Source organism: Caretta caretta, chromosome 1 (genome assembly GCF_965140235.1).
Source record: "Caretta caretta isolate rCarCar2 chromosome 1, rCarCar1.hap1, whole genome shotgun sequence".
In the NCBI taxonomy this organism is placed as follows: Eukaryota; Metazoa; Chordata; order Testudines; family Cheloniidae; genus Caretta; species Caretta caretta.
This window is the reverse complement of record NC_134206.1, coordinates 109,730,241-109,754,768: the sequence shown is the minus strand read 5'-3', so window position 1 is coordinate 109,754,768 and position 24,528 is coordinate 109,730,241. Positions and strand designations below refer to the sequence as shown.

At 41.2% G+C, this 24,528-nt stretch overlaps 1 protein-coding gene across 6 annotated transcripts in view; it reads right to left on the bottom strand.

Annotated features, from left to right (window-relative positions):
- The window catches only part of ARHGEF7 (Rho guanine nucleotide exchange factor 7), a 193,372-nt gene that overhangs the window by 101,610 nt on the left and 67,234 nt on the right, over nucleotides 1–24,528 (bottom strand). For 5 of the 6 annotated variants that reach the window (XM_048855274.2, XM_048855282.2, XM_048855289.2 and 2 more), the window contains exons 3-5: nucleotides 17,798–17,882; nucleotides 13,051–13,181; nucleotides 4,018–4,219 (exon numbers count right to left, since the gene is read on the bottom strand). In XM_048855274.2, the coding sequence (XP_048711231.1) occupies nucleotides 4,018–4,219; nucleotides 13,051–13,181; nucleotides 17,798–17,882 (418 nt within the window). Of the gene's footprint in view, nucleotides 1–4,017; nucleotides 4,220–13,050; nucleotides 13,182–17,797; nucleotides 17,883–24,528 lie in introns of those variants that run through there. The other variant, XM_048855315.2, reaches the window with a different exon arrangement.

Below are 24,528 nucleotides of genomic sequence, written 5' to 3'. Positions count from 1 at the left end.
ATTTGCACCTACACTAAATTTAAATTCCTAGTACGTTTGTACAGCGCCAAGCGCATTATAAGTGCTCAACAAATCTACTTCGCAAGTCTACATTCATTAAGACAGCTGATTTGAAAAAGAATCTAAGTAGCAGGTTAAATTTTAGAAACAGAAAGAGGTAAAGATATTTTATGGGAACAGAGTGGCAGGAAAAGTAAAAAAAATTATTCAGTAAGTCAACAGTACATAAAAATAGTTTAATAAAATCATATCATCTCTCCTCACTATTACAGCCCCGGCTTAAATGCTGTCTCCAAGGCTAAGAATTTAGAATGAAAGACCAAGCAAGCAATATCTCTGCTACAGCAAAACAATCAGAAGAACTAGTGCACAAATGAAGGCAATGGGAAGAAGTAAACTATACAAGTGAAGAAAGCTGTTGGACAACAAACATTAAGATAGAATGTACTACTGAAAATAGCATGGAGAGAAAAACATGATTTTTATTGCTTCTACTCTCTTCCTTATGTCAACTCGCTGTGAGAGTGATCAATGCCAAATGGTACCAATGCTAAAAGGTTTCCATAAGAGAAAGTTTACAGGACCAGGTCCAGTAACAGTTCATAGGCAGGTAAGACATGGCCATGCCTTTTTTCCCTTGGAAATTAGTATGCTACCTAACTAAGAGCGTCAAGCATCTGACTACAGAATTTTTTTTTTTTCGGGTGTAATTAGGAAAGAACATTAAAGTTTTACCAAGTGATCGCATGATTGATTAAAGATCTGTGAATCAAATGACAGTCACATGTAAGTACCTGTATCATTGCGAAGTATGATTTCTTATTCATCTCAAATTAACCACCTCTTAAAACAAGTCTCCAGATCTCTCCTTTTACTATACTAGACACAGCACTGCCTATGTGAAATGACACATTTCGCACCTTCTTAAGTTCACTTTTGTGATTTTTTAACAAAAAAGACATGCTATCAAATACATTACCCAGTAAATATTTTTATCCAACAAATCTTTTTTGCCCCGTCATATGTAGTAGTTACCCAGAGGGATGAAAATAAGGATATTCTCTCACTTCAAATAACTTTCTATCTTCTGCTCAAAATATCTCTTGGAAGAAAAGTAAGTACTCTGTAGGCTTTAAAGGGGACCAAAAGGGAAGCAAAAAAGACGTACCCTTCTTTTTGATTCTTTACAATGTAAACAAAGGCTTAAAACGGGTTTATTTTTCTGACAGAAACAAAACCTGCTTTTTGTTTATCTCAAACAAGATGCCAAAAAGAGTTTTAAAACTGCAATGACAAAATGGAGAATAACTGGTGAGACAACAGTATTGCCAGAAAGGACCTAGGAGGTTATAGTGATCAATAATTGAATTTGAGTCAACAGTATGACGCTGCAGTTGAGAGCCTGAGGCCCACTGCCCGGGGCTGGGCCTGAGAGCCTGAGGCCCGGCATCTGGTGTCATTGCTCATCCCCCGAAACATTCCTCTGTATCCTTCTGGGGGGGGGAGCGGTACACCCCACCTTTTTGGCTGCCTCACTGAGAACTGTGTCATGTTGGTCTTGTTGAGCTTGAGCTCAGTCCCCTTTGGTTAATCAGTCTGATCTCTTTGCCATTTATTCTGCTTACTCATCTTATACCTTTATTTCCTTTACCAAAATAAACAAATTAATAAACTCCAACCTTTACTTTATTTGCTTGCAATCTTTATTTGTTTGCAACCTTTTGAATCTCTGAGTCTCTGGCTTATAAATGCTGGCAGAGCGATTTTTTGCTAGCAAACAGGGTACCGATCCTGCCAATTATGCCACTGTGATGTTTTTCGGAGCACCCAGGGCTAACAATCACCTTGTTACCACCTGCCTCCAGCATCAGGTAGTGCTGCATATATTTAGGGCCCTTCCAAATTCATGGCCGTGAAAACCATGTCATGGACCGTGAAATCTAATCTCCCCTACGAAATCTGGCACTCAGCCAGGGGCTCCTGCCCTGTGCAGAGATCCAGCTGTTAATCCTCTGGGGATGGGAAGGGAGGAGAGTTCTTCTTCCCCTGCAGGGGCTGTTCCTGGAGAGGGTTAGACCCACCTCTGGGATCTCCTCCAGTTGCAGAAAGCTCGGATGGCTTCAGCTGTCGCCTCCCCCCGGCGCACAAGACTGCGGCTGGAATTATAACCCTTCCACATGGGGAGACTGCAGCCCCAGCTGTCAGCCCCCACTGGGACAGGAGACTGCAAGGAAAACCAGACCAATGGTAATCCACCCACCATGCCCTACGGTCCTCACTTCTGTGCGGCTGTTGGAGGTGATGCTGGCTTTACAGCGGGGCACGCAGACAGCAGCCTTCCTCTCTGGCTGCCCAGCTCTGAAGGCGGCACCCCTGCCAGCAGAAAAGCAGAGGGTGGCAATCCCATGCCCTCTCCCCACCCCAATAGTCTTGTGACCACCACCCCCCAAACCCTGGCCGCTTTTTGGGTTGGGACCCCCACGGTTACAATACCGTGAAAATTCAGATATAAACATCTGAAAACATTAAATTGATTGATTTTAAAGCTCCCTGGCCGTGAAATTCACCAAAATGGACCATGAATTTGTTAGGCCCCGACACATATTGCATGGGTGTTAACTCCCTAACAAAATCAGCCTATCAGCTACTCAAGCACTCTCCCTCTTAAATCACAGGGAATATGTGCATAAGCCAGTCTACAAGGCAAAGACAAGGCTTGTAACAGATGCACCCCAACCTCCTTGTCCTTTCGAAGTGGCCCCTGTGGAATCCAGCCCCAATCACTGGATGCACCCAGAAATCCCAGATCCTCTGTTCCCAAAGCGTATCTCAGTTTACCAATTTTATCTTAGACCACTGCTCCTGTACGACACACAGCACTTGACCTCCATTATAAAATGAAAAGGAAATTTATGTAAAGAAGAAAGATTTCACATAAAAAAAATCAGTGTGACAGATGGGAACAGTTACATGTATATCATCATAACACGCATCCAAATTTAACTAACAAGTTATCCTCCTGTCTAAAGAAGCTAATCTTGCCCAAAGTTTATGAATATTATATATGTGTGTATGGGCGTGTGCACGCTCACCAGTATTTTTCCGTTTACACTGCAGTCATAAAAAATGTATAAAAAAAATCCAGTGTGTGGAGACAATTTATTGAAATACACAATGAAATAGAAAGCCTGTCTCCTCTCAAAATAATATGCATATTTTGAGCAGGGAGACAGAAAAAATCACTTTGAAAATGTACAAAGGCATCCTTAAAATATATAGCTAGTAACACAGAAATACGGTTATTCATACTTACTTCAAAAAGATAAATGTTTTATGAAAAATATGACATGTTCCATTTAAAAACTTGCTTTGTCTTGATGAGGGGAAAACCGAAAACTTTCAATTCCATGCTGTTGGGAGATTATCTTTTAAGAACACTCAGGCTTCTTTAGATATTATATGCAAAGTACAGAACGTTAAAAGTCAAAGGTTGTCCATGCAGTGGTCAATAATAAAAAAGCACAAAGGGCATTCATTTCCATGAAATGCCTATGTACTAACGAGCCTAGGTAGATGCTAAGATTTTAGTAGAAAATGTTTGAGAATGTGGAAAGCCTCCCTTGAAATCTTATTGATCAATAACAGAAGTCAACATCAGAACAAACGCCCACACACACACACACACACACACACACACAAATACTGAAATCAATAGTTACAGGTGACAAAGGCTAACGTAATTGTAAATATAGTGGATACAAACAGAGATATGTCTACATCTCTATAGCACATTCTCTCAGCTCCTTGAAAAGTGTACCTCCCCCATGCACTCAATCTAGGAACAAGAACTATGTTAATAATTTGTAAGAATTAAGGATTCTTATGGCTGGGACAGATTGAGTGTGCATACTGAACGCTAATCACACATTCATTAGCATTAGGAAACAATCAGTTATTTCCATCTCTTCTTGGAAGCCAAGAATCACATTTTGCAAATATGTTCTCTTTCAGACTTACCATTTGATTTTATTTCTCGTACATAGTTACTAGGAAACCATCCTGTTTTGCCATTGTGAGTCCCTTCCCACCAGCCTCCTTCTTCCACTCTCGTAACATGAATAATGTCTCCTTTTGCAAAAGAAAGTTCATCTTCATTGGTCTGTTGAAAACTGAATTTTGCTCTCACCACCAGCTGGTGATTGCTGTTATCGGTCATGTCCTAAAAAGTGAAATCGCAAATGAAGGACAGAACTTTAGATGCATACGGGTTACTTCATGACCAATATACAAGTCTCTTCATTAAACAGAAATATATTTAAATTAAAACACCATTTTTATCAGAAGCTGTACAACAAGACCTGCAGACCCCAATATGCATCTATCTTGACGTTGTATTTCTGTGATTTGTGTCTTTCAATCTAGGTAGTACTTTATTCCACTCAGACTTCTTAGAATCAGGCAAGGCCAACAAAAGTAAAATGAAAAAGATCTGTGTTTTTCAAAGATCAGATTCAAGATCTCTATGAACAGAACAAATTGAAAATGTCTTTGGCTACTACCTAGGGTTACCATATTTCAAGTTCCCAGAGGACACTGCCGGGGGGAGGAGAAGGGGAAGCTGGGGGGGGGTTACAGTTGGAGGGGCATGTGTGTGTACTGGGAAGGGGTATTTTGGGGTGCCGGAGGGTTGTGTGTACTGGGATGGGAGAGGGTATTTGGGAGTGTTGCTGGAGGCATTATTTGGGAGGGGTGCTGGAGGGGGTGCCTACAGCCTCACACTCTAGGTGAGGGGCAGTGTTGCGCTCCGTCACAGTGGCAGGACAGCTGGTGCAGGCCCAGGACACAGCACCAGCCTGTCAGTCAGCGCCTCCCTGAGGGGTGTTGGGCCTAGCTCTGGCACCCCTCCCTGCTAGGCTCTGAGGCCCAGCAGTAGGACAGGCAGCCCAGCCAAGAGGCTCTTGGCAGCTCCACTTACCCAGCAGGCCAGGGCGGGCAGGATCCAGTAGCTGCAGATGAAGGGGAGGGACCAATCAGAGCGTGATGGAGACGCAGGGCTGTAACCAGGCCAGGGCAAGTGGGGCCCAGGGCACGAAGCCACATGAGTGGAATAATGACAGGGACCCAAGGGCAGGGAGCTCAAGTATGCTTGCTTGCCCCAGGAGCTAAAGAGCCTAGCTATGGCGCTCTGGAGATGGGTCTTTCTGATCGGCAACAAGCAAGGGAAAAATCCCAGACATTTCCTCACATTTCAAGAATCCGCCCAGATGGAGATCGGAGGACCAAAAAAGAGGTCATGTCTGGGAAAACCCAGATGTGTGGTAACCCTACAACTACCAAGAAACATAACTGCTTTACTGGAAACATGTTCTTTCCAAAACAGAGACTGGAGGGGGAGGACGGGAAAACAGATGGACCTGAACCAAAATCTTAAAGTTAGATCTATGTCAGAGTTTGCCACTCAAACTTATTTCGGTAATACATCGTATTAGGATGCAATGGAGTGTTTGGATTGAAGAGTTTAAATTCTAGTTAAATTGGGGAAAATCATGACAACCCTGCTGTGGAAAAAACCCACAAAGTTTTATTGTAAGTTACACAATTACTATGTGATACATTTATTTGCACAGCCATTCTTCAAACAGAAGAATGATGGTTGCAGAAGTATTTTTGAACATCCACAATGTGTTTTCAGTTTGTGTTAGGTGTTACTTCTTCCTCATTGATATTAAATAGTCCTTGGCTCAGAAGTTTAGGTTGACGACACTCACGAAATTCTCTTTTTTTCATTATTTGAGCAAATGGTAGTCACATCCTTGTCATATTTTTCCTCTGCTTTCTGGGATGGTGTTTTCAGCAAAAGCCTGGACACATTAGTTAGTGGATTTATTTTGAGATCCAGAATCAACGGTAGTAAGCAGTAACAATATTTGCCTGTATGGATGCTTATAGCCATTATCAGGTCATATTTTGTATTCAACCAACCATCTTGTATTAGTATCAGTGCTGATTCTTTTTTCCCCTCTATATCCTCACTTGCAGCATCTATTAGTAAACCTGCAACTTTAAATCTAACTGGAGGAGTAAACGCAGGGTGAAGTGTTTCAATAATTTCTTTGTTTGATTTGTGCCACATGCAAGGCGGTTCCCAGGGGAGTAGTGGGGGGTGAAGGGAACCTAACTTGTTTCAAGACTGAGCTTGATAAGTTCATGGAGGGCATAATATAATGAGGCTGCCTATAATGCGCATATGGTCCCTCCACAACTGCTATTAGCAAGTATCTCCAATGGCCAGAGACGGGACACTATATGGGGAGGGCTCTGAGGTACAACAGAAAATTCTTTCCCAGATGTTTGGCTGATGGGTCTCACCTACATGCTCAGGGTCTAATGATTGCCATATTTGGGGTCAGGAAAGAATTCTTCCCCAGGTCAGACTGGCAAAGACCTGTGGGGGGGGGGGGGCGGGTTTGCCTTCTTCTACAGTGTGGGGCATGGGCCATTTGCTGGTTTGAACTAGTGTAAAAGATGGGTGCTCTGTAACTTGAAGTCTTTAAATCAAGATTTCAGGTCTTCAGTAACTTAACCATAAGTTATGGGCCTATTAGAGGAGTGGGTGGGTGAAATTCTGTAGCATGGAGATGTGCAGAAGGTCACACTTCTAGCCTTGAAGTCTATGAGTCTAAGTTATTAGTTTCAATGGGTGCAACCTTCTTGTCGAAGTGTTTGCCTTTCAGTTGTTTTTGGTATAATTACAGAACAATTTTTTGCTATTGTTCTGATGTCAAAGACTAACAGAGACTGCTCCTGAATGAAATTTGTTTAGAGGCTCTGGAAGGCCTGGAACTGGGATGGGACTTAAATTATCATTGTAACTATGTTTTAATAATGACAATGGCATAAAAATTCACCATGAGTGTCAGTAAACTGTTCCAATGGCTAATTACTCTCACCATTAAAAACGTATGCCTTAATTCCAGCCTGAATTTCTCTAGATTCAACTTCCAGCCACTGGATCATGTTACACTGTTCTCTGCTATATTGAAGAGCCCATTATTAAATATTTGTTCCCGATATAGGTAATGACAGACTCATCAAGTCATCTCTTAACCTTCTCTTTGATAAGCTAAACAGAGTGAGGTCCCTGAGTCTAACACGTTTTCTTATCCTTTAATCATTCTCACAGTTCTTCTCTGAACCATCTCCAATTTATCAATATCCTTCTTCAATTGTGGACATCAGAACTGGGCACAGTATTCCAGCAGCAGTCGCACCAGCGCCAAACAAAGATATAAAATAAGCTGTCAGTTCCTACTCAAGATTATCCTGTTTATGCATCCCATGATTGTATTAACTCTTTTGACCACAGCTCATGTTCACCTGATTATCCACTATAACCCCCAGATCTTTTTCAGAGTCACTGCTTCCCAGGATAGACTTTCCCTTTTGTAAGTATGGCCTACATTGTTTGTTTCTAGGTGTATACCAAGGATCGGCAACCTTTGGCACACAGCCCGCCAGGGTAAGCCCCGTGGTGGGCATGGCTGGTTTGTTTACCTGCCGCGTCCGCAGGTTCGACAGATCGCAGCTCCCACTGGCCGTGGTTCACACCATTCCAGGCCAATGGGGGCTGCAGGAAGTGGTGCAGGCCAAGGGATGTGCTGGCTGCCACTTCCCACAGCCCCCATTGGCCTGGAGCGGCAAACCACGGCCAGTGGGAGCTACAATCCGTCGAACCTGCAGACATGGCAGGTAAACAAGCCGGCCCGGCCCTCCAGGGGGCTTACCCTGGCGGGCCGCGGGCCAAAGGTAGCCAATCCCTGGTGTATAAATTTATATTTGGCCACATTAACACGCATATTGTTTGTTTAAACCCAGCTTACAAAGCAATCTGGATCTCTCTGTATCAGTAACGTACTCTTCATTATTTACGACTCCCCCAATGTGTGTGTCATCGGCAAGTTTTATCAGTGATGATTTTACATTTTCTTCCCGGTAATGGATAAAAATGTTAAATAGCACAGGGCCAAGAACTGCTCCCTCCAGGACCCCACTAGAAACATACCTGCTCAAATACGATTCCTCATTTACAACTGCATTTTGAGACCCATCAGTTAGCCATCTTTTAGCCCACTTAATGTGGGCCATGTTAATTTTATATCTTTCTAGGTTTATTTTTTTTTTAAATCAGTGTCATACACTACCAAGCAAAATGCCTTACCAACATCTAAGTGTTCTAGATCAGCACTATTACCTTTATCAATCATGTCACCGTAGCAAAAAACCGGTATCAAATTAGTTTGACAGGATCTATTTTCCATAAACTCATGTTGATTGGATTTAACAATATTACACTTCTTTAATTCTTTATTAATCAACTCCCTTGTCAGTCACTCCATTGTCTCGCCTGGGATCTATGTCAGACTGACAGGTTTATAATCACTTAGGTCATCCTGTTTACTCTTTTTAAATATTGGAACATTATCTCTCTTCCAGTCTTCTAGAACTTCCCTGGTGTTCCAAGCCTTATTGAAAAAAACTCAACATTACTGGTCCAGCAAGATCCTCAGACAGCTTTTCTAAAACTCTACAAGTTATATGAACCTGATAATTTAGAAAGGCCTAACTTTTAGTAGCTGCTGTTTAACGTCCTCATCAAATACTAGTGGAATGGAAAGAATGTTGTCGTATGACTACATCATCTGTTTTTTCTCCAAATACAGGACAAATATTTATTGAACATTGCTGCTTTTTCTACATTATTATTGATAATTCCATCATTTACATCTACTAATGGAACAATATCACTATTAGTATTTTTTTTTTGTTCCTCATATACTAAAAAACTCGTCATTTTCCTTAACTCTGCTGGCTAAAGATTTCTGCTTGTGTCCCTTATATATTTTCTCCAATTTATAGCTTCTGATTTATATTCATGACTATCAAATTCCCAATTCTTCCATTTTTGAGTGCAGCCTTCACTTCCCCTCTAAACCAATTCTTTTTTTAAAAAAACAACATGGCCTTCTTTTTCAGTTGTGGGATTGTGGCTTTTGGGACATCTAGTAACATATTCTTAAACAATCCCAATTATCCTTCACATTTTTCTGATTAAATTTGCTGATTTGGCTCGTAATTATTTTCAGTTTTGTGAAGTTAGTCCTTTTAAAGTATGAGGTATATAACACTGGTGTGGACTTCATTCTGTTTGCACATTATAAATGTAATAAAATTCTGGATCCTCTGTAACTGTCAAGATGAGATCTAATACAGAACTCCCCCATGCTGGATGCAACACTTTCTGAGTTAGGAAACTATCGTCTATAATATTTAGAAGTTCCTAGGCTGTTTTAGTACTGGAAGCATGAGACCACCAGCATGTGTGATTCAAACTGAAGTCCCCCATGATCATGCAGATTTTTTTCCCTATACACTGTAGATAGGGTGACTGGCTCCATATGCACCTATTACCTTGTGTGATCTGGTGCCTGTAGCAGACACCAATACCCCATCTTGTGCTTTATCTGTTAGGACATTCATCCATAAGCATTCAAGATCAAACAGGCAATGCCGTTTTTGACATAGAGGGCCACTCACACTTACCCTCCGTTTTGCCTACTCAATCCTTCCTAAATAGATTATAACCCTTGATTTTCACATTCCAACCCTGGGAATCATCCCACCACTTTTCAGTAATACAAACAAGATTAAATGTATGCCCAGTGTAAACAATTAGTTTTATTATTATTCTTAAAGTTTCATTCAATGGCCCATTTCGTCTTAGACTACTAACGTGGAAAAGCAAAATGCTGGATCTGGAGCTCCTCCAAGTGAGAATTTTTTAATGCCACTGTCATTATCAAAATGTAGTCCCATACCAGTTCCAGGCTTTCCAAAACCTTTTAAACATCAATTTTATTCAATCTTCAACATCTCAGAGATCACTCTGTGATTACACCACACATACACAACTGCGGGACACAACGCTCATTTCTATTCCCCTGGAAGGACCCCGAGATATCAGACTTTAAAATCAGGACACATTTCTGAACAGAAAAGCAATGTTGCACAGAAATGTTTTACATATATTAGTTAAAATATTTTCTCTCTCTGAAACCCTCTGTGGCCGGATTCATAATAAAGAAGGCATCTGGCTTTGCAAGCTGAAGAATAGTGGCAATTATTTATTTATTTTTTTAAAACTCTAGCACAGGGGTTCTCAAGCTGCAGGTCATGACCCCTCAGGGGGTCGTAAGATGGTCGCAAGTGGTCAGCTCCATGGGGCTGAAGACCCCGAGCCCCCATTTAATTAAATTACCCACCCCCTTTTTAATTTATAATTCACACGCTCAGAGGCTTGCTGTGTGAAAGGGGTCACCAATACAAAATGTTTGAAAACCACTGCTCTAGCGCATTTCCAAAGTACTTTCTCTAACTTATGTGGTACATATAGAATACATCAGGCTGTATTGTAGTACAAACGGTTTATCTACCCTCATTTTGGATGACCTGCGTAATTAATCAGAGTTTACCCCACACACATGTGCTCATGCAGATACAGCCTTTAAATCACACCACACATGTATACTATTTAATCATGTATGTGAGTGAGTAGGAGAGGGAGGAAGAGAGAGAGAGAGGGGGGAAAAAACAAGCCCAAGGACTCCATCTAGCAATGCAGGCTACTTCTGTTAATCCACCCTGTTAGTAGTAGTTACAGCTCCATATAAAGCAGCTGAGTAAATTCTACTAACTCATTCCAGCGGGTACTGCTTGTTAACTTCACCAGAGAGGTTAGTGTGACTTTCTGATTAGAGGGATCTAGAGCCTGAGACTGAGAGGTCTCTGGAGGGAAACCTAGAAACAGCCATAATCGGGATGAGGGCTTAAACAGATTTATGTTGTGTTAATGTTTCACATACCAGTCAGTATACAGCTCTTCAAACATGAACTAAAAGAGGAGGTCTGGGCTCTCCCTTCACACTTTTTCACTGCTGAAAGGGATCTCTTTCTTGGAGCTCCATAATGTTTAGAGACAGGTGAGAGTCACGGATCTCTTGGTACCAACTGGCAAGTGGACACAGAGGATGCACAGGCCTGTATAGGGATCCCCTGTGTTGGATGAATTCGTAATAGTTCACCGAAAGGTGGCATGTGAGATCTCAGAGCCAGTAGCACACTGGTTGGCATAATCATGCAAAACATAGGTACAGATAATATTTAAGGAGTTAAGTATCTACAGTGAAAAGAAAAGATTCTTAAAGACTTGATCTGGCTTAACTCCACCAGAAGGTGACATACCTCGGGAATGTTTCTTTCAGGAAGAAGATAACAGACAACTCTCTCACTGTCTGGTCATTTGTGTATCGTATGCCTTACGGAGTATGCCCGTTTACATACTGAGCAATAGGGCTAAGTAACAGATTGCAAAATTTACAATAGAGGAAGTCTACAGGATGGAACAAAGAGCAGGAGCATGTCCTACTTTAAAATAAAGACAATAGATTGTTTGGGTATATCTTGGAGTGCCAAGCGCCACACTGGATCCTTCACCTATGAGGCAAGCTGACAGCATGTCTGGCTCATGAAAGGAGGATAACACTCAGAAGGCTTGAGGGGTGGAGTGTGCCTATCACTAACCTGTAGAGACAGGGAGGCCTGGGAGGCCTAGGAGAGAGTGCTTGGGGCCGCCAGCAGGCACAGACAAGGCTTCCTCATGTGAAGGGCAGGTGATCGTGAGATGCCTCACAACTCCAGGTTCCCCCTGGAAGCGTCAGAACAGGAAGGTACATTTTGGTATAGGACTTCTCTGCTCGACAATCTGATTTTAGAAAACCAGTGGCGAGGGCAGTCCACACAGCCCAGTGTGTTTTGTGGCATGCCTCCACATTTGTTCTCTCTAAATCTGAAAGTGAGTCCAATGGCCAAGCCAGCCAACAACTACCACTACCTTCTTTGCAGAACAGGCTGTATATTCCTAGACAGGCCAAGTCAGTTTTCATATCATGCCCTCAGTAATTAGAAGTCTTACAACTAGAACATCACTGGGTTGGGATGTCCTGCAACAGATGTTCCCAACAGTGGAGTCTTGAGAAAAAGCTTGAAAAAAAAATTGAACAATCTGGTCTCACATGTCCTCACCTGCAAGAGGGTACATTTTTGACTATACACTGACTATAGTGTATTCAAAACACGGTGGGAAGTCAACTGCTCAGAGGGTGTGACATATACACGTACACTCACATAGAATCACAGTGATCCTATAGCTATTGCTGAGGAATCAGTCATTACAAGTATACAAAGACAGAACCTCTCAGGCCACCATACTTTGGGGGTAAGAAGGAACTAGGAACTGTTTGAGGACCGTGCTGTAGGTAGCAGTCTCTTGCCCTTTGTCTATCCAGTAAAGCTAAAAGTCTGTTTAACTATGAGATTCTCAATTTGGTGGAGATTCCCATATTAGTTGCTGCAACACTAAGCTGTGTATACCTGACACTTCAACAATGTGGTTCTATGTATGTTGGAACCATGTGGTTGTGTGTGTGTGTGGCTTCAGAAAACTGGGACTCAGTGTACAAGGCTGCCAAAACTGCTAAGTGGCTGGGAGATCTTCCAAACCTCTGGGACTGAGTGAGCAAAGCTTTAGAGGAGGCTCCCTGCCCTTGGAAACCCTGGAGCGTTGGGATGGCACAGTCCCATTGGAGGAGATGGACAATTTTCCCTTTTGAGAGGAACTTCTTTATTGAAAAAAAGAAATCAAAGAAAATAATATTTACGCATGCATACAACAAGAAGTTCTTAGTGTTACAACAGAAATACTTCTGGCTGCAAGCATGCAGAAGACTGACTTTCTAACTCAGAAGAGAATGAAAAAAAAGCCACTGCAACACAGCATAACTTCAGAGGCCCCAGTTATATGTAGGCAAGAGCAAGAGAGCACTCAAGGACTTGTGAAATTGGGTTCACACATCTTGGCTTGCAACACTGTTTTAATCCAGATTGATAAGGAGAAAAAAAAATCCTTGAACATGATTAAATTCCAGCAGAACTTACCAAACTTCGATACTGTCCCTGAAAGAGTTTTGAAGTTCTACTGTGCAAAGACTGGGATCCAAGGGAATCAAAAGATTTTATCCGATGAGATGAGGGCCGTGCACATACGGAATCACTTCCTAGCCCAATGTCTGTAGAGATGACAGCAAAATACTAGAATTGCAGAAATTACATACACTTTTTACACACCAAGATCAAGCTTGGGTACCTAAAGCAGATCCATGGAATTTGTGGGTGCTCAATACCTCTGAACACAAGAAATAAGATCAAATATACCTAAATGTGGATTTAGGTGGCCAGCCTTAAGCACCCAAATTTGAAAATCTTGGCCTAAAAAGAAAAAAAAGAAAAAGAAAAAAAAAAAAGCCAGAGGAACTCCAAACAACCATAAAAGGTTTTGGAAAAAAATTGATACCAGCCCTTTTCTGTTATGAAAACACATTCTGAAGTTAAAATATTTATTCAAACAAAACAAGGTAAATTAGAATGTCAGTTAAAAACTATGCTTAATACCTACACCGATTACATGATTTCAGGTGATCTGTGCCATAATTCAATCTTCAGCCAACGCCCGTTACTTGCAAGGGACTAATTTAATCTAATCTGCGACAGTGGCAGTTTCCTTCATACACATTCTTATGGAGGTCAGGAAGGGTGGGGAATGGATTCCAAAATTTTAGGAGAAGAGAAAGGACAGAGTATTTCTCATTTTCTACCAGCTACCCGTCCAATTAAAGAGTCTAACAACGTTGGCTATTTCAGTTGACAGTCAAAAGAAACTCAAATAGCTTAAATATAGGCAAAAATAATGTAACTATATCTGTTTCTTCGCCCTCTTCCTCCTATCCACTCATTCTCTCTTTGATATCTGGACTTTGCTCATTTAGTTTTTCATCCACACCCTTTATTTCTGCCCATCCATCATTTAATTAAAAAAATAACTCTTTCCACTGCCCCTTTTTTCTACATTTGTCTCCTTTTTCTCTCCGCCAAGGCTGAGGTTGTTGCTAGGGGCGGAGGGTTGCTGTTTTTGGTTTTCTGTTTTTTTAAACCTCTTCATTTGCTTCCCTTCCCAATAGGCCACACAGCTGAGACCTTCTATCCAAAGGAGGAGTGCTGCCCTCAGCTTTCTTTAGAGCTTCTCAGTGCTGCTCCTTCATCAGACAGCAACACAAAGTCACTTCTTATCTCAGCTTTGTTTGGGCAGTACTCCTGGCTCTAGTGATCCCAAACAGCAAGGCAATACATTTCATCCCAGCTCTGATGCTGTACTAATAGGCTACCAGGCAACTCTTCCGCTTTCTTTCTGCCTCTCTACCATTGCCCCTGTTTGGAGCATGCCTTATGGACATTCGGTTGGTAGGTGGAGAAACAACTGTTCTCCTGCACATGGCACTTTCTCAGCAGCAAACTGAAACAGACTAACAGCTTGCAATCAGAGTCTATTCCTGTTGCACTTCCCTAGCAGTGCCATGTACAGAAACAAAAGGAAATGTAACATACCTACCATTCCATGTCAAATTAAATCTGAGGGTAAAACAGCTCATTTGGTGTGGCAGAAATGTAATGACGTGTGTATGTATGGAAAGAATGAATGGAACAGCAGGGAAGCAGAGTGCTGTCGAATTCATAGGATGCTCTAGTTCCTTCAGGAAGTTCTCCTAATACTCTTATCTTGTACCAACAACTCATTTTTATCTTTCAGAAAGATTATAAATATACTATGTTACAAATGCATCGTGTTTAACTGGTGCATTATTAGAGCTATTTTTCTCTCTTCTTACTAAAACATACATTTTATTCAGATTGACATCAACATACTAGAACTTGAAATCAGTGGAGCACTTATATTCCAAACAACTTCCTATGCTAAATTTATTTTTTTTTAAATCACTGTGTTACTATAAGAGCTTAAAATAGGTTTGGGGTTTTCTTCCATTTGTATTAAGCCTAAGCTCTAAATTTTTTTTAGGATACACTGGGAGCATGAGGGACCAGACAACATTGCACAAGACAGAACATTTCACTTATGGATCACAAGTTTACTACCAAGGTAGTTGTCTTCGTTACTTTAGTACTCCTTATAGTCAACTGTAAAATTCCAGATATGAGGACTGTCCGAAAGCAAGCAATTTTAGAGAAAGGATAACAGTGACCTGAAATGTCTTTGTGATGCATATATCATCATGAAAAAAAACATATTTGCAATTTGCAAATAAAGAGAAGCAGCGGAACGGACATGTCACCAAATCCAGTGGTAAACCTGGAGGCAGGTCATCTCTGTGTTTCCAGATGGGAAATCCCTATCTCCCCACTTCCTGCTTCGATCAAATTTGGGTTTAATTTGTTCATGGTTTGTTTCTGTTTTTTTTTAAATTCCCGAACCCCCCTTTTCTTTTGTGAAACTGAAAATTTTTTGATTTTCAAAAATGGACAAGAAACAATTATTTTCAGCCACTGCAAAAAAAAAAAAAACAGGAGGCTCATCCACCCCTTCCCCCCCAATTTTGAGTTAGTGGAAACATTAAATCCTGCAAAAGTGCACCGTAGTAAAGTCATTTTTCCACTAAAACCTTTTGAAAACGTTTCTGCTAAACTTGCGTAAATACAGAGATTTGATGGCCTGCTGTAATTTGCATATTTAATGAATATGCATTGCCTCATTTGCATAGAATCTCACCACCTTATACCTATCACTTCTCTGGCTCCCCGCTTTCAACTTTCCCTTCCTCCCTGATTCTCCTCTATCTCCTTGGAGTTTCTCCTATCTTCCTGCAATGTAGTCTGTGATCATAGGACACTGCCTGGAGTGTGATAATCCCCACCCCATGTGTGGTTATAGAAATACTGTTGGAGTGAGTCTTTGCATAGTAGCATTCTATCTCACTGACTAGTACTCGAGCCATATCCCTGTGCCTGTGGGTAGGCTAGGAACTGTGCTCTTGGAAAGGTCTGTATGGTTAGAGTCTTTGATGGAGGCAGTGCGGCCTAATGGCTAGAGCACTAGACTAGGACTCAGGAGACATGGGTTCTATTCTCACCTCTGCCACTGGCCTGCAGGGTGAACATGGGTGAGCCACGTCATCTCCCTGTGCCTCAGTTGCTCCATCTGTAAAATGGGGCTGATACTGACCTCCTCTGAGGTCTACTGAAAACTGTTATATAATAGCTACATATTAATTATTATTAAGAACTCATTGGAGATTGCAACAGCAGTCCACCAGGACTAACCATTGATATACTGCCTAGAGTGCCTCCCACATACTCTCCCCATCAAAATAGGAAAAGCAACTGTTTGGAAGAGGAGCCAGCCTCGGATATTTAACAGCTCTGGACACTTCTACGAGTAAAAGGACAGTTCAGCTTGCATGAACATCCAGTCTTTGTTCTCTCTTTTGAAAGATGAGCAACAACTTATTTCACGCACAGACCACCACAGTCACTGGATGGTAGCAACTTTAAAGGAATACTGAAATGGTCTGCATTCACACTAGTGACTTAGACTGAAGGTCAGCTGGTGACTTCACTGGAGCTATGCCGGTTTACACCAGCTGAATATCTGGTCCTAAATGTTCTTACTAATCTACTAAACCAGTGCAAAAAAAATATTTTAATTTAAAAAAAAAACAAAAAAAAACCACAATTTTGCACATACAACAGATGAGTGTGGTATATTGAGGGCTGTGTTGAAACTGCAATCTATTACTTTCAGAGTGGGGGAGAGGGCGTTTCCTAGTCCTGCTTGCAAGCTCAGGAGCTCTACAGGGAAGCGTGTGACCTCTGACTCAGTCTGCTGGCAGACAGAAAGCTTATATAGTCAAGTGGTATGGATTGTGCCTCTCTGTATTAGGGAGCAGACTGTTTTGTGTGTCTGTTTTAGGGTTCTTGTGTTAACACTCTGATTTCTAAGAAATAAAGTAGTGGTATGTTGCTACTTTCTAGCAAGAGTATTTACATTTTTACCTAGCTTCTGTGTGTTTATGCCATGAACATAACAATGAGCACAATCAAAATGAGAAATTGCATTTGAAGAGTTACTATCGTAGTAAGGAAAACTCATTTACAACTGACTTCTCTTTACATCCATTTATAAAAAACTTTTCTCCTCTTAAAAGTTTGGAGTGTTTAAATAACGGCCTTCATCCTTAAAGCTCATCTTCTCTTCCTCATTTTGATACCTAATATGATGACGTAATGATTACTTTGTAACATTTTCATGACAGAACAGTGTCCTGTCATAAATACAGGATTATGGACTCCATGTAGGTTCAGAAAGAAACTTAATAAGGAAGGAGAAAGTCTTTACTGGCCATCAGTCCAATCCTGCAAACCTTACTCACGTATCATTTACTTCAATTAAATTAGTTGCACAAGTAAAATTGACCCGTGTGTGAAGACTGCAGAACTGGACCCAATGTAGATGCTAGAAAACATACAAAGAAACACACACACCGATCAGGTACTTTAAAAAAAAAAAAATTAAAAACCTCCACATGTACTTCACTGTGAAACCTCCTCTAAAAACAAACTAGACAATACTGACAAATCCTTACGAGCTCCTTTAAAACAATGCAAGACTAATACATGGGAAGATGAAGAAAATATAAAGAGAAAGCATCTCTGAAAAATGACCATTGGCAGCAATTTTAGAAACGTCAATTATATTAACTTATCTGAGCTGCTTAAGGATGACATCATAGATCACCTTCCCCACAGTATGCATCAAAGTAGAACAGATTTTACTTACCTGCAGTTACTTTATTTAGAGCAACTAGGGAGCTGAGAACCTTGCTGAAGTTCTGTCCCTGATACAGATCATTTGCGTCAAAAGTCTGAAAAGGAACAGGAAAATAACATTAGGACACCAGTCACTGAGAAAATAATACTAAAAGCTAGGTAAGTCTGCAGTTACCAGTAAGGAGAAAAACAAGCAATCACAAGTAGAAACATTTCTTACCAATGTTTTTTGTACTATGGTTTTTTTTAAAAGCTACAAGGTAAGAATTACCGTGCATGTTTTTGTTTTATTTTAAACTAGAGATGGTACAGATAGTTCTATTTGGACACAGTGAAATATGGAAATGTGAGTTTAAGATATCCGAGGGTAAATTATAATGATGTAGAATTGGTCCAGCTTTGGCAATTACAGTTTGCCTACCTAGATTTTCTCTATAGTTTTCAAGCAGAAAAAGTTATTCTTCCCATCGTATCTGATGGGGGATTATGAGGATTGAACACACGCACCGATCGTCAGAGCCCTGGGTGCATGGGACCCCAGTAACGAGCGAGTGTTGCGGGAATGCAGAATCAGCGCTACGCTCAGCTGATGCGGCAACTTGTGGTATTGGACACCATCAGGTGGCTGAGGGACATCTATCTAGAACACATCACTGGACATCGGCAATACCAGGCAAGATGAGCTGGAGTGCCACTGAGAAGCAGTTGGGAAAGTAACTGGAATGCTCTGATGGATTATAACTCCTGAGGGACAACCTATCCTAAATGTTCAGTTACTGAGGGACAATCTACACTCATTGCTATATGTTTTCTACAACCAACTCTCAGTATTAAACTTTTCTTGAGTGATGTACCAGAATATTTGGATGCTAACATCTAAACTGCATCGTTAAATTTATTAATCTAAATTTGAGTTATTCCTGATTACGTACTATATGTATTGTATGACTTTTAAACCAACTTTGTACTTTTGGATAATTTAAGTGCTATACCCAGATGTACAGACACTCCTTCCTTAACCTGTGTATTAAATAATTCTAACCTTAGCTTCAGTGAAATTTTTAAATCTGTTCTTACTGTACTGTTAAATGGCTGCTGTGTTTTACCTGAGATATGGATACATATACATATATACACATACATATGCACACATATATATATACACACACACACACACACACAGTAGTTCATAAAGCACTTTGAGAAAAGACTGTATTGCATAAAGTACTGTACTATTGTGCATTATATCCATAAAGCGCTGAAAGAGCCTCTGGTGCACTACAAGACACAGAAGACGAGCCCCCAGACAACGCAGCAATGAAGTTTTCTGTTCTGAATAGTCAAACCACTGGAACTTAACAGCAGCTAAAGCACATTCAGAAAAAAAGAATTTTTTAAACACAAACAACTGCTGAAGAGGAATCTAAATTCACAAAAATCCGTAATTAAATATAATTATTCGGTAGACAAAACACACTTGAAACTTTGCAGAACTAGGCGAGGACATGAAACATTTGGATTTGCAGACAAAAATGACCCTGAACATTTGCTTGAAACGAATCCCAAACTTCATAAAAAAAGATATTGCACATGACCCTATTCACATTGCAAGGCGTTACAGAATTCTCACGTGCAAGTTCACAAAGAGGACAACAATGCCAGCCCTCTTATAGTTGCTCTGTCTGGTATAAGACAGAGAGAAAATCTTAGTCTCCTGCAGCACAGCAGCTTTCATCTACAAAGTCAACAAACTCCTGTTTCTCTTGCTGAAAAAAGACCCACCCCACAGGCATGTCGGAAAGAGTCTGTCCCTCTGAAGAGAGAATTCCGATAGAAGGGAAATGAAAAGATCATATTGTTTCGGGGCAGGGAGAGCGAAGGAGAGAGGAATTAAGAAATGAGAAGACATGCAAGTCAGGCAGAGTGAAACTTATCTCAAACAACTATTTATGGGACTGACAAAGTAGGTTTTCAGCTCAGGGGTTTTCAAACTTCATTGCACTGACCCCCTTCTGACAGCAAAAATTACTACATGACCCGGGCGGGGGGGAACCGAAGCTTGAGCCCACACAAGCCCTGCCACCCCAAGCAGGTGGAGGGCCAAAGCCCAAGCCCCACTGCCATGGGCGAAGCCAAAGCCCGAGGGCTTCATCCTCAGGCAGGGGGCCTGTAAACTGAGCCCTGCTGCCCAGGGCTGAAGCCCTTGCGCTTCGGCCCCAGGCTGTGGGGCTTGGGTTTGGCCCCGGGTCCCAGCAAGTCTAGCACCAGCCTTGGTGATCCCATTAAAATGGGATCGCGACCTACAGTTTGAGAACCGCTGGTTTAGCTGATTTTCTAATAAAGGTGGAACAAATTTCGGAGGTTGTTAGCCAGGCAGTGTCCTAATAAAGAAAGTCTTTTCTAAAGGAAAAGGAGTACTTGTGGCACCTTAGAGACTAACCAATTTATCTGAGCATAAGTTTTCGTGAGCTACAGCTCACTTCATCGGATGCTAGCTCATGAAAGCGTATGCTCAAATAAATTGGTTAGTCTCTAAGGTGCCACAAGTCCTCCTTTTCTTTTTGCGAATACAGACTAACAGGGCTGCTACTCTGAAACTTTTCTAAAGGATTCACTCTATTTAAGATGTTCGTAACTGCACTCTTGCTTAGATTACCAAAAAATAAAAAAAAAGGTTGCCAAAACCATAGCTTGTCCTTGACTCTACGTACAGCCAAACAGCGTTCAGCTCCAGTTTAGCTGCACTGGTTGCTGACACCAGTTGTTAGCAATGGTAATTTTCATAGTATAGTACAGTAGTTCTCAACCAAAGGTACACAGAGGTCTTCCAGGGGTACAGCAACTCATCTAGATATTTGCCTAGATATCAGTTTCACAACAGGCTACATAGAAAGCACTAGCAAAGTCAGTGCAAACTAAAATTTCATACAGACGGTGACTTATTTATACTGCTCTATATACTATACACTGAAATGTAAGTACAATATTTATATTCCAACTGATTTATTTGATAATTATATGGTAAAAATGAGAATTAAGCAATTTGTCAGTAATAGTGTGGCTGTGACACTTTTGTATTTTTATGTCTGATTTTGTAAGCAAGTCGTATTTAAGTGAGGTGAAACTTGGGGTACTCAAGACATATCAGACTCCTGAAAGAGGTACAGTAGTCTGGAAAGACTGAGAGCCACTGGTGCAAAGAATAGAATCATAGAATATCAGGGTTGGAAGGGACCTCAGGAGGTCATCTAGTCCAATCCCCTGCTCAAAGCAGGACCAATCCCCAACTAAATCTTCCCAGCCAGGGCTTTGTCAAGCCTGACCTTAAAAACCTCTAAGGAAGGAGATTCCACCACTTCCCTAGGTAACGCATTCCAGTGCTTCACCACCCTCCTAGTGAAAAAGTTTTTCCTAACATCCAGCCTAAACCTCCCCTACTGCAACTTGGGACCATTACTCCTTGCTACCACTGAGAACAGTCTAGATTCATCCTCTTTGGAACCCCCTTTCAGGTAGTTGAAAGCAGCTAACAAATCCCCCCTCATTCTTCTCTTCTGCAGACTAAATAATCCCAGTTCTCTCAGCCTCTCCTCATAAATCATATGCTCCTCCTTGAAGACCCTCACATCCCATCTTGTAGTCAAGGCTCAAGAGCTCTGCATGCCTACAGAATCAAGTTGATAGTCAGCGGCTAAGTACTAAAATCCTCCAAGGAAGTACAACTTGTATAAAATATCCCAGAGAACCTCTCTTTAAATATCACCATACCAGAGACAATTCTAGGACATCTAGGCGTATTTAAAGTTAGAAGAAATAATAAGGGGCTCTCAAGTATCCCCCCAGCTGCGAGTCTGTGATGCCAACTATGAAACATGAGAGAAAGTATTAAAAAAACAATATCTACATATATAATATACAATGTAAGTGAATGAAACACTGCCAACCTCTATAAGAAGCGAACAGAGAATTTGTTGATTTTGCCCTTTTGGCAAAGTTGCATTTTAAGTTAAAGAGAAAGAAAAAAGGACACCAGGATGACACAGTATTAGGAGGACGGCATAGGTTGTATATATTCTGCTGGAAATCAACTTGCTGATGTGTTTTGGGTTTTTTTTTTAATTTGGCATCCAATTTGGAAAAATAAAAAGTGCCAAAAGAGTTACAAAGATTCAGGCTTCCTGCAGGTATCTGTTTACTGTGGTAGCTTTTAAGTGGACATAAATTACAAAGTGTAATAGAAGTATGAAACTACAGTGTGCTAATCCTATAAGAGGATCCACAAGAGCAGAGACTGACTCCCACACGGAGTCCTATTGACTTCAATGTGAATATAATTTGTGCTTTCAGAACTCTTATTGGACTGGGGACTCTAACAATAAGTAGACATCAGAAATGCTTCATAACCTGGTACCACAAGGAATGACTGCTTTATTAAGGACAGAAATTAAATTAAAAGGATGGGAGGGTATTGCTTACAAATAGTGACTCAATTTCAATTTTCCTAAACTTTTTTTTTGTAAAGTAAAAAGTAAGTCTTTTGCTTATAAAGATGAGCCCGGGTCCATTATACACCGAGGAACAAGAATTCTCTGTTTCTGTCCTTCCATGTAAAACAGACTTAGGCTAGCAGCATTTATGCCTCAGAAAGACAGCAGATCAAATATAAAGAATTAACTTCTCTTTTTTAAAAATACAGTTTAAAAATGTGGACAACAAATTTATGCAAGTCTAAAATAAAAAGCATAAAGTATATTTAAGCTCACCTTCATTGTGGATTCTTCTACAGCAAAAAGCTCCGCATCAAAACTAGTTTAACTCAAGAATAACAGGAAGTAAAAAAGCCTTAAGTTTCCTGTTATGCTGAGACTTATATGGGATACCGGGAACAATTTAATGGGTTATCCCAGCATGCATAATGTCGTCTAGAAACTGTAACTAGGAAGCAAATCTTGTCTGTATGACTTCACAGGAAGACAGACAGACAATGAGAGGATGGAGGAAGGTTTTGCTTGTGAGTAATATATAGTTTTACTAGAAGGGAAGCAGCCCTTATAAAGGCTGTCTAGCCATGACAAAACACAGTTCCTAACCTGTTCAGTAACTGCTGTTCTTTGAGACATGTTGCATGCGTCCATGCCACTCAGTGTCGGTACACCCAGCGCATGGCCATCAGAAACTTTTTCCCCTCAGCGGTACCCGTTCGTTGGCTCAAACTCCTCCTGCTGCCAGGCAGCATTAGGCCTTAATCCCCCACCCCTCCATCCCTTCTTGCTGCAGCTCAGATACAAAAGGACAGGCGGATGAATCATGAAATGGACATGTGCAACACATATCAAACAACAACAGTTATGGAACAAGTTAGTAACCATTTTTAGTTTGAGTGATTGCACATGTGCATTCCACTCCTGGTGACCCACAAGTAGTAAGAGCAGGAGGTGGGATCGGGATCTAGATTGGAGAAAAACTCATCCAACTCTAACACAGTCTCTGGAGTCTTGAGCCACAGCATAGTTGGCGGTAAATATGTGGACAGAGGACCAGGTTGCTGCACTACAAATGTCATCAATTGGAATTTGCGCCAGAAAGGCTGCCCAGGCTGACTGTGGCCTCGTCAAATGAGCTGTGACTCTGACTTGGGTAACGTTGCTCTGCCAGACATAGTGCATGCGTATACACGATACAATCCAGGAAGAAAGTCTCTGGGTGACTGACCAACATCTTATTCTGTCCACCACTGCTACAAACAGCTGGGAGGATTTATGAAAGTGCCTGGTTCTATCCAGATAAAACATTAAAGACTGACGTCCAAAGTATGCAAACGCTGTTCCTTTCTGCTCACATGTGGCTTTGGGTAAAATACTGGCAAATAAATTGCTTGGCTGACATGGAAAGAAGAAACCACCTTTGGGACAAACTTCGGATGAGGACGCAGGTAAACCTTGTCCTTAAAAAAGGGACTGTATACGGAGGCACCAACACTAATGCCCATAGCTACCCTACTCTTCTGGCCAAGGTAACAGCTGCCAAAAATGCCACCTTCATTGATTGCTGCAGCAGAAAACAGGGGAACAAGTTCAGATGGAGAACCTAATTCTTGACAATTCTAAATTTAGATCTTTGTCTCTGAGAATATAATCTGACTAAGCTTTTTAAAAATCTTATGCACATGTCATTGGGAAAAAAAAGTGATTGTCCACTTTAGACTGGGACACTGCAATAGTTTCCAGATGATGGAACCTATTGCAAAACCTTGGTGTTTCAGATATAAATAAGTAGTCCACACTATGTTGAGCTGAAGAACAGGACAGTGATACTTCATACTGGCGAGACCAGATAGAAAAACGCTTCCACTTAGGAGAGGGAAGTAGCGCTTGAGGAAGGCTTTCTACTATTTAGCAGGATCTCTTGAATGTCTTTTGAGTAGGCCTGCTCTACAGTATCTAGCCACGGAGTTGGAGTACCTAGCCATGCAGGTAAGTGAAAGGATTGTAGGCTCAAGTGGAGCAGGAGACCATGATCCTGGAGGATTAGGTCCAAATCTAGTGGAAGTGAAATTGGACATATCACTGACAGTAACAGGAGAGTGGAGAACCAGTGCTGATGGGCCTATACTGGGACAACCAGTGCTGATGGGCCTATACTGGGACAATAAGTATGACTCTGGCCTGGTCCTATCTTATCTTTAGTAATACCCTGTGAATAAGCATGACTGGTGGGGAAGCACAAAGGAGCATGCCTGAC